This window comes from Eleginops maclovinus, chromosome 22, assembly GCF_036324505.1.
Source record: "Eleginops maclovinus isolate JMC-PN-2008 ecotype Puerto Natales chromosome 22, JC_Emac_rtc_rv5, whole genome shotgun sequence".
In the NCBI taxonomy this organism is placed as follows: domain Eukaryota; kingdom Metazoa; phylum Chordata; class Actinopteri; order Perciformes; family Eleginopidae; genus Eleginops; species Eleginops maclovinus.
The window spans coordinates 3846827-3857301 of record NC_086370.1 but is presented as its reverse complement, the minus strand read 5'-3'; the positions used below and the strand labels follow the sequence as shown (position 1 = coordinate 3857301).

General features: G+C 40.4%; 1 protein-coding gene and 1 long non-coding RNA gene across 3 annotated transcripts; one reads left to right on the top strand and one right to left on the bottom strand.

Annotated features, from left to right (window-relative positions):
• Positions 1-878: 878 nt before the first annotated feature.
• LOC134859094 (uncharacterized) lies at positions 879-7459 on the bottom strand. Its single transcript, XR_010165043.1, has 3 exons — positions 7261-7459; positions 1504-1590; positions 879-1279 (listed from the first exon to the last, which is right to left on the bottom strand). It is a non-coding gene; the product is annotated as an uncharacterized LOC134859094 (long non-coding RNA).
• LOC134858401 (E3 SUMO-protein ligase ZBED1-like) lies at positions 2107-4906 on the top strand. 2 transcript variants are annotated; one of them, XM_063874257.1, is made up of 3 exons: positions 2107-2713; positions 3266-3885; positions 4056-4906. In XM_063874257.1, exons 1-3 carry the CDS (start codon positions 2536-2538, stop codon positions 4458-4460), a joined length of 1203 nt encoding a protein of 400 aa, XP_063730327.1. In that variant the 5' UTR covers positions 2107-2535; the 3' UTR covers positions 4461-4906. The 2 variants fall into 2 exon arrangements, with proteins under 2 accessions (XP_063730327.1, XP_063730328.1); XM_063874258.1 differs by having other exon boundaries at positions 2107-2523; positions 4056-4903.
• Positions 7460-10475: the final 3016 nt, after the last annotated feature.

The window sequence follows — 10475 nt, the reverse complement described above, 5'->3', positions numbered from 1 at the left end:
TTTCACAGCTGAAAAAGTTCTGATCGTCAGAAAGAAATGCATAAATAAATAATTATTATTAAAACACGCTTGTTCTGTGAATTATTTTTTTTATGACAATAAGTCAATAAAAAACAATTGAGGCTATTAAATATAAGCATTATGGCTTAGGCCTAATATAACCATTTAAAAGTTAAAATACAATGACAGATAATAATGGACAATGACGGATTTTTTACGACCCTGCCCGTCAAAATGACGGACAAAAGTCTAGCGCAACCTCTGATATATATATATATATATTATACACATCTGCCATACATATCTGTTTATAATACACATATCTATATATTACACATATCTGTCATATACATCTGTTATACATAAATAGATGCATCTGCCCATACCTCCTCATTCAACAGAGTAAAGTATTTAAATACTCTCAATGTATTCCACATATGTATATATTTCACATCCTCAAATCTTTATTGTTGTTACTGTAAATATTCTTCTCTCTTTTTCACTATTTTATTTATCTTATTTGCACCATGTATGTTGAATTGTTGGAGGAGCACGCGACATAAGATTTTCATTGCCAACATATACGCTGTATCTGCTGTGCATATGACCAATAAAACCTTGAAACCTTGAAACCTTGAATTATCTGTTGCTATAGCAAGGAGTCTAATTGCCGCAAGCTTCGATCTAAACTTGGGGTCTATGTTTCCTGGAGTATAATAAACCATTAGTAATTTGTTTACAGAAGCATGTGACCCCAAGGGGTTGCATATCTCTATTTCATCAGTGTACAAGATCAGCTGCAAAGCAGTAGGTTTTATTGAAAACAGAGCGTGAGATTTAAAAAGACTCCCATCAACAATGTCATACAAAAACCCATCTTTGTTGCAGCTTTGTGCTGCAGTGTTGATCATATCAAAGATTCTGGAGTCGGACAACAGCTGTTGTAGACTATTAATTAGGGGTATATAGTAAAAACTTTAGTTTGTGATTACAAGAACTCTTGAGTCTCCCTTTTTAACTCTACAAACCTTTTGAGACACAACTATTTCCTCTGGTTTCACTGGGTTAAAAAGATTCTGAATGGTGCTATCCTGCATGTATGTGGTGGCCATTAGGGTGAAAGGATCCTGAAAATGATCAAATGTTGCCAATGCTTCCTCTTGGAGCAGCGTCGTACTCCCTGAATGACTCTCGAAGACCCTCTTCATTTTGTCTCTCAAGGTATCCAGAAGAGCCGCTTGATACTGTTGGACCCCCGGACAATATCGTTGACACTTCTCTGAAAGAGAAAATACAAAAATAAAAAATACATCAGAGCATGCATTTACAGTCCGAGTGTCCATAGCTAACTAACATTACTAAAGTGCCCCCATGTCTGAACACAAGGTTGAAAATGACATACAAAGATTATCACCACTCTTCAACCCCTTTGACTACAGGCACACTTACATTCATTGTCAATTAGTAGACACTTTTGTACAAAGCAACTAATAGATGCAATACCTGGGACAGGTGGCATTTTTCACGGACATTGATGGCAAATGAAACTGCACGTCTGGAAAGATCTCCGCCAGATGTACCCGCTTCTTCCTGGAGACATATTCAAAGTAATAATACACAATTAGAAGAAAGACTACTTAAGTCAAGTGTTGTACGTTAGAGTAATATTATCATGTAAGATATGGCTTTTACACCAGCAGCCCCTGTCCAATTAAATAGTGTCTGTGAAAATAATTACAGGAAGAAGGTCCTGTGTTCTGGCTAGTGAAAACTGCTATGCATTTCAACCAGTGCGGCTGGTCCATAGAGGCAGAGGAGGTTGCTCCACTATTTCTGAGAGGCAAGAGGAAGATCAAATCATCGATCAATCACTGTTTTACTGCTTAAGTTTTCATTGGACAGAAGAAAGTAGAGATAAGTAGCGAACTAGTATAATAATATACTAGTAATAATAATAATAATAATAATAATTAGTATTTATATAGCAAAGTGCTTTCCAGATTTAAATATTTCCAGAGTAAAAGTAAATAAACCCATATAAGACCCCCCTTTATGACATACACAAATTAGAAACACAAGAGCACATACAGTGGTAGGGCTGAACGATCTATCGTTTTGGACCGAAAATCGCGATCTCAGACAACACGATTTTGGGATCGTCAAAGCTGCGGTTTTTGCTTGGTGTATATTAATAATAATAATTTCGTCAATAATTTCACATGAATGCCCAAGGCTCTGTGTCAGCTACCGATCAGAAAGCTGCAGGCTGCGCGTGACCAGATCACGTGTTCGCCACCCAAGTCAGTGTGTAGCTTGTCATTCAATTTCAAGCATACTTCCCCACTGACCATACCGGGGAGAATATTGCCATGGGGTTGAAGGAGTGCTTGGCCAACTGGGGTCTAAAAGAAGAGGCCCAGACGTGCATAATAACAGACAACGCTTCAAATATGGTCAAAGCAATGGGACTTAACCAATGGACCAGACTGCAGTGCTTCGGACACAGGCTGCATCTTGCAATTGGTAAGTACAAGAATGTGTGTTTGTGCGAGTGTGTATGTTTACAAGGTTACTACAAGTGTGAGAGTTCGTATTATCTGGGGACGAAGCGCCGAGAAGTTTGTTGTCAAGCTGTCGTTAGCTGACCAACTGTTAGCGCAATGCTACTTTAACATACTGTTTATCCTAGGGAGAAAAATGAACCCTTTCATCGGTAAACTTTGTATGTGTGTGCACGTTTTAAGGATTAGGGATTAGTGAGGCCATGTAATGTGTGTTTCGGTGCGAGGGGGAAACGTGTTTTTGGTACAATAAACAGCTAGCGTGTTTTTGGTACAATAAACAGCTAGCGTGTTTTTGGTACAATAAACAGCTAGCGTGTTTTTGGTACAATAAACAGCTAGCGTGTTTTTGGTACAATAAACAGCTAACGTGTTTTTGGTACAATAAACAGCTAACGTGTTTTAGTAGTAGCACATGTCAGGCTGGTGCAACATCAGCTGATGCCACTATACGGATTAAATGATTTTTTGGTTTTTAGTGGAATATCTAAGAAGCATATTAATTGCTTGTGCATTAATTACCAATTACAAATTAATTTATGGGCAATAACTTACTGTGGTAGTACCACCTGAAGTGCTGCTAAAAAAACGTCATTGAACTAAATACATGACAACAGATGTAATCAATGGTATGTTATGAATACTGTGTTATGAGCTATCCTTATGGCTTTTCATACTGTAATACATGTAATGTTTTCCCCCAGAAAATGCTGTCAAAGATGAGCAAAGAATCAAACGGGCCACAGGACTTTGCAAGCAGCTGGTTGCGGTCTTCACTCACAGCTGGAAGAAGAAGGCGGCACTAAAACAGGCACAGCAAGACTTGAACCTACCTCAACAGTCACTGGTCACTGAATGTCCGACACGATGGGGCTCCCGGCAGAAAATGATTGGGAGGGTGTTGGAGCAGAGCAAGGCACTGTGCCAGGTTCTGTCTGAAGACAGGAAGACGCGGCACCTGGTCCTCACTTGGCAAGACACAGATGTCCTTGAATCTGTAAACAATGCCCTCGGTCCTCTTCAGGAGTTCACAGACGCCCTCTCAGGTGAGGACTACGTAAGCGTGTCATACCTGAAGCCAGTGCTCCATCTCCTCAGAACAGCAACGCTTGCTGAAACTGACCAGGACACGAATCTCACCAAGGAGATCAAATCAAGAGCTCTCCACTACATTGAAGAGAAATACAGCGACCCAGTGACACAGGAGCTCTTGGACATCACATCCTTCCTTGATCCAAGATTCAAGAAGAGCTACATAAGTGAAGAGAATGTCCCATACATCAAAGACAGAGTGAAGATGGAAATGGAACAGGTGGCACAAAAGGTAAGCTTTCCTTTTTCTTTGTTGTTTCAAAATAAAACAAAGTTGTATTTGTGTTTTTTATTTTTGAACTATACTCTACTGACATTTTAAACTTTTAGACAAAATGCCTCGTTGGTCTTAATCACAACTGATAGCAAAACATTGATGCCTCTTATTACTGTGTGTTGCAGGAGCAGAGGGCTTGTGTCACAACCCATCCCATGCCCCTGAGTGCAGAAGAAGAACCACCATCCACCTCTACAAAGCGAAAGCGGTCACTGGGCAGCTTTTTCAAGACCAAGGCGGTCCCTGCTTCCTCTACTGTGCAGTTGGAGGATACCATTAAAGCAGAACTGGACAACTACCTCATAACTCCTACCATTGATGGAGAGCAAGATCCACTGGCCTGGTGGAGAGTGCACAATGTCAACTTCCCATGGCTTAGCAAGTTGGCTCGTAAGTACCTTTGCATACCAGCAATGAGTGCACCATCAGAGAGACTGTTCAGTGCCAGTGGCAATATTGTCACATGTCAGCGTGCAAGTCTGAAGCCAGCAAAGGTTGACATGTTGGTTTTCTTGGCCAAAAATCTCTGAAGGGATGAAGGGGAAGATTTATTGATTTTTGTTGTTGTTCTTCTGCACCTTACCCTGACATGTCTTTGTTCCATTAAAAAAGGTGTTCACTCTTTTTTACTTATCTTTTGTTTACAGACTAGATGTTAAATAATGTAACCAGTTGGACATCTTTTGTTGATGAGGAAAATGTATTTTTTTTATTATTATTATTATTTAGTTTTACTACCTTTACATTTCACTTCCTCTTGCCACTTTATTTGAAGCAGCACAGGTTTCTGGATACACGGGTTGAATATCTGTAACTGCTGCTGATGTTGAGGTTCATAAGCTAGCTCCTTTGAGCCATTTTGCACTACTTTTAAGGTAAGACTTCTTTTTTTGCTCCACTTTGTTGTTACACTGAAACTTGTTTAAATAAAAAAAATCGTGGAGAAATCGAAATCGCAATCTCTGCCAGAAAAATCGCAATTTCAATTTTTTCTTAAAATCGTTCAGCCCTATACAGTGGTATGCAAAAGTTTGGGCACCCCTCTGAGATTTCATGACAATTTGCTTTTCCTTTATAATAGAAGATCACAGCAACAACATTTGTTTTCCTACAAAGATGTAGACGTTTTAGTGTTTTCCAGACCAAAATTCTTAGGGTAGCATTACATAGTTTTATTATAATAAAATAAAATGCAAAAAATGGGATGTGCAAAAGTTTGGGCACCCTTATAAATAGCATTCATTTCAACACCTGTACGGATTTATAGCTGACAGGTTGCTGCACGAAATTGCTTTGATTAGCTCATTAGACCTTCAATTACAAAGACAGGTGGAACCAATCATGAAAAAGGCTATTTAACATAGGTAATAGCTGGCTGTGCCTGGCCTAGGTTCTTTCTTAGGGAGTGGCAAGATGGGGACCTCAAAACAACTCTCCACTGACCTGAAAGCTAAGATAATCCAACATTATAAATTAGGAGAAGGGTACAAAAAATTATCTGACAGGTTTAAACTGTCTGTCTCCACAGTCAGAAACGTAGTTGTGAAATGGAAGGCCACAGGAACAGTCCGTGTGAAGGAAAGATGTGGTAGGCCGACAAAAATAGGGGAAAGGCACAGGCGAAGGATGGTGAAAATGGTCACAGAGAAGCCACAGACCACCTCCAGAGAACTACAACAACATCTGGCTGCTGATGGTGTAGTTGTTCACCGTTCCACAATCCAGCGTACTTTGCACCAGGAAGAGCTCATTGGAAGGGTGATGTGCAAAAAGCCTTTCCTGAGTGTTAATCACAAGAAGAGTCGCATGAGGTATGCAAAAGCACATCTGGACAAGCCAGAAGCATTTTGGAACAAAATACTGTGGTCAGATGAGACCAAGATTGAGTTATTTGGTCATAACATGAACAGGTATGCATGGCGAAAAAAACACACTGCATTCAATGAAAAGAACTTGTTGCCCACTGTAAAATTTGGTGGAGGATCTATCATGTTATGGGGCTGTGTGGCTAGCACAGGTACTGGAAAACTTGTTAAAGTTGAGGGCCACATGAATTCCTTACAGTACCAGGAGATTCTTGACAAGAATGTTCTAGAGTCAGTCACAAAGTTGAAGCTACGCCGGGGTTGGATTTTTCAGCAGGACAATGATCCTAAGCACCGATCAAAATCCACCAAGGAATTCATGCAGAAGCACAGGTACAATGTTCTGGAATGGCCATCCCAGTCCCCAGACCTTAACATCATTGAAAATGTATGGATTTATTTGAAGAAGGCTGTCCATGCACGGAGGCCAAGAAACCTGACTGAACTGGAGACGTTTTGTGTGGAAGAATGGGCCAAAATACCACCTGCCAGGCTTAAGGGACTTGTCTGTGGCTACAGGAGGCGTCTACAGGCCGTTATTGCAGCAAAAGGAGGCAATACTAAATATTAATGGAATTATTTCTTAGGGGTGCCCAAATTTATGCACATGCCTATTTTTGTTTGAATGCACATACACATGTTTCTGTTTGACCAATAAAAGTTATTTCACTACTGAGATGTTTCTGTTACCATAAGGTATAACATATGTTAAAATGAAGTTGCTGCTTCAAAAGCTCAGCAAGTGACAAACTGATGCAGTGGTTTTCCTAAGGGGTGCCCAAACTTTTGCATACCACTGTATGTCAAGCAGCACTGAGAATATACATAAAATAGAAATGCAAGTACAAAACAAGATAATAAAATAACATGACGCCATGGCTTAGTTTTCCTCCTGTCCTTCCCCAATTTTTGGAGTCACCAGTTGCCACTGATTTCAACATGGACCAAGGGCATACTTAGAAATTACTAACTTGTTCTCATAAGTTATTATTTTTAACTTAATTGATTTAAAAATTGACTCACCTAAAGGTTGCTGGCTGATGGCTATGGCCATGTGTAATAACTCTGCTACATCCTACCTGATCAGGAGGTTGGAATCGGGAATTCCTCAACCTGTTGCTCCTGCTGTGAATGGACACATGTGCTGACTTGACTGTTGGTCCTTTGCATCCCTGGTGTTGCAGTGGCACAACCAGAAAAAATGGGTATATCAAAATATTCACGTCCAACTCCAGATGGTTCGGATGCAGTTGTCATCCACCCAGAAGGCTGGCTTCCATTTTCAAAACACAGAGCATGTCTGCATCTGATGTGGTAGGAGAACGAGTTGAAAACTCCGTATTCTCCGGTACATCCATTAATTCCACATACAACACGGAAATCTGGACTGCGGCCATGTGCCTTGTTAATATGGCTCAGCAGAGACTTCAATGTTAACGCAAAAAAAACAAAGCAAATCACTCACCGCTAGTGCTGCGTACCGGTACGCCGAACCGGTACTGGACTTGTAAAAAGTTTCGATTCAAGTCCGGTTAAAACCGGAACGTCGGGAACCGGTACTTGGACTCGCAAAAAAACTAGCACTTACGTATATTTCCCTTTTTATTCTAAACCATCTAAAACCTTCCATAGATCGAAAAATTAACGCTGAGAAAAGACGAAAAACATCGTGTTGGCTTCTGATATGGCGGCCAGTACTGAACTCAACAAGTCTCGCAAAATATCGCAACTGCTCGCGAGATCTGTGTGACGTCAAGGGAAGCTAGCGATGTGATTGGCTTAGACATAGTTGACAGCGTGGGCTGCTGTGGCCGCCATATTGGATATTTGGTAGTGTAGCTAACTCCTTTGTTTGGTCTACGGCGTCACGGGTCATGTAAACACAATGCCGTGGGGCTTTACATCCAGTAAGGTGGATCATGTGACGAAACTGCCGCTAGATACTGCGAAGTGTAACCTGTGTGGGAAAGTCATCAAGTGCGCTGGGGGAACATCGAACATAGCTAGGCACTTGAGGCGAAACCACAAAATAGAAAGTACTCCACATGCAGCCTCAGCCACATTGGCGGCGATGTTTGGCGAGCAAAATAACGACCTCGCATCATATTTTTCCGCAACTCATATCTTGGCAAGGTAGTGCTAAAGGAGAAACAGAAGGCACTGGACAGGCCATCTCACAGCCTAATCCTGGATAGCAAAAAAAATCTGATGAGCTACCATTGCTCAGTACATTCGCAAGGAAGTACCTGATTGTTCCTGGTACAAGTGTGCCAAGTGAGCGTGTCTTTAGCACTGCTGGTGATATAGTGTCTGCCGAAAGAGCAACACTTGACCCAGACAATGTCAATATGCTGCTGTTCTTGAACAAGAACACATACACTTGTACTCTTGCATATTGAATCTTGAGTCTTGAGTCCACAGTCTCCTCACTCCTCACTGTCCGAGTGACATAGATGATAGATGCTTAATTTAACTATGTATGACATTTGTATCAAAATTGTATGTATGTATGTACATCACTATGTATGTAGTATGTACACATGTAGAAATGTAGAGAATACATGGTGTACAGACAGTACACTACACTCTAGAGTCTAGACTGTACAGTCACTACAGTGTATACTGTCTGTATAGTAGGTGTGTAACAGTGTAATGCGTATTATAGTCTACACTACCTTTCAGCAACGTTTTAGGGATTTAGGCTCAGTCAGCTCAGGGACTGTTTGGTTACTTTAGTTTGGTAAATGAAATACATGTTTGAACTTTGTAGTAGACTAGTAGTTTACTGTAGTTGCTGTCATAAGTCATTTGTAGACTAAGTGGCAAAAAGTGTTTGTAACTTTTTTTTAACATTGGTACTTTGTAGAGAAATGTAGACACAAGTTGGAAGGACAGTATGAGGGAACACAATAAACCGGACGAGTTTGAATTTGAGTTGATGAGTTTATTTTTAATTGATAATTAGCTTGCAATAAGTTCACTTTAGTTACTCAAGCCATGGGTTCAGGTCCGGACTTATAAGTCCGGACCTGAACCTGAACCTCTGGACTTGAGTCCGGACCTGAACCTGAATGTGACTCCAGGTACGCAGCACTACTCACCGCCAATACGCCATGTTCCTCAAAACCTTCAGAACTGAGGAGGAGATGGAAGCTGACAGATGTTGATTCAAAATATCTGCTAAAGGCAAACTTGAACCACAGCCCGGGCCAGTACTGTTATATCTCCTAGTTCTGCAATACTTCCTGGCGGGCCTTGGCTTTGGCGTGTTGGTTGGGTCAATACCATAATAACAATGGGGGGGGGGGGGTTTCTCTGATCTATCATTTTTAGTAGTTGCTGCGATATGAAAACTACAAAAAGAATATGTATTAGCAATTTCAAACGCTATCGTCACCTTTTTTTTTTCCTCAAATGCTAAATTGTATCATCCCTATTTACCCAGATTATTATTTGTCTTTCACTTATCCTTTGGTCACACAAATTGAATGCAGCTTTGAGTTTGTCCAAGCATGATTAAAAGTAAAAGGAGAAGACCAACCAATCCCTGTATCTCACGAAGGACTTCAACCCTCCACTGTATCATTGTCTAGTAGCAAGTTCACAAGGTTAGAAAGAAAAGAAGGCCACACATTGGAGAGAAGGTATGTATTCATATTATAATAAAAGCACATTCATTTGTGACGGTACCAATATTGCTGGGTTAAAAATTCAATGAATATTATGTCTGTTAGCTAGCTAGCTAGCTTAATATTCATTGAATTCAATCACACTTGTAAAGCTGCTAGAATTCAAATTATGTTCTACTTTCTTGTTTATAGTTTTTGTCTTTAAAGGCAGTCATTTTTTATTAAACCGCCACTTTTTTATTTACATTTTAGCTCTAAAATGTTTTTTGCCCCCAAATGATTTGTTTATCTAAAACGGAGGCTGAGATATAGAGGTTTTAGTGAACTCAATCCTCATTCTCCATTGCTCGTGTGCAGCAGCTTATTGGTCCACGTTGTCTGTTATTGCAACTTTTGACTTCTACAGTGTAAATACGACCTTGAGTCATCTGGGGTAACTTCTCAAAGATATCTTAAACAATATTTTTTCTTCCTACCAGGTTATAGATGGGACAATGGATAAACTGGATGATGTTACAGTGTCAATATTCAAAGGTATGTTTGTGTTTGAATCAAAACCTTAATAATTATTTGGGATTATTATTTTCTGTCATTCATTTTGTAGAGAACATTTTAACCTTTCAGGCAGCTTAGTTATGTGAGCATGTCATTGTCGATTTCTGATTTATTGTTCGACAATTGCGGTAAGGCACAAAATGCATTTTTGAAAGGACAAATAAATATCTAATCTATCTAGCTTCTACAGTAACCAGCTCGGGCCGCCGGCTGCCCAATTACACCGCGGACCAGCGATCCAGTATGGTCATCCAGTCTCCCAATTCACACCAGGGAGCCAAAAAGCAGCAGGTAAAGGCCCTCCATGGTACACTTTGCCCAGCAGAGGACCCAGAGCCCGGGGAGGAAGAAGAAGGTAAGTCCTGAGTCTCCAAACTTTTCTACTTGTGTGTTGTCTGAATATCTTTACAGACATCACCCAGGCATAACAGGGCTGCTTCTAAAGGGAGACAATTTATGACAGTTCGAAGTGCACATAATCATTTTTCATTTTAAT

Excerpts from the sequence above, each read along its gene's own strand:
- LOC134858401 (XM_063874257.1), top strand. The coding sequence starts at position 2,536 with ATGTGTGTTTGTGCGAGTGTGTATGTTTACAAGGTTACTACAAGTGTG. Across the intron at positions 2,714-3,265 it reads AAAAATGAACCCTTTCATCG|AAAATGCTGTCAAAGATGAG; the intron begins GTAAACTTTGTA and ends GTTTTCCCCCAG. Across the intron at positions 3,886-4,055 it reads TGGAACAGGTGGCACAAAAG|GAGCAGAGGGCTTGTGTCAC; the intron begins GTAAGCTTTCCT and ends TGTGTGTTGCAG.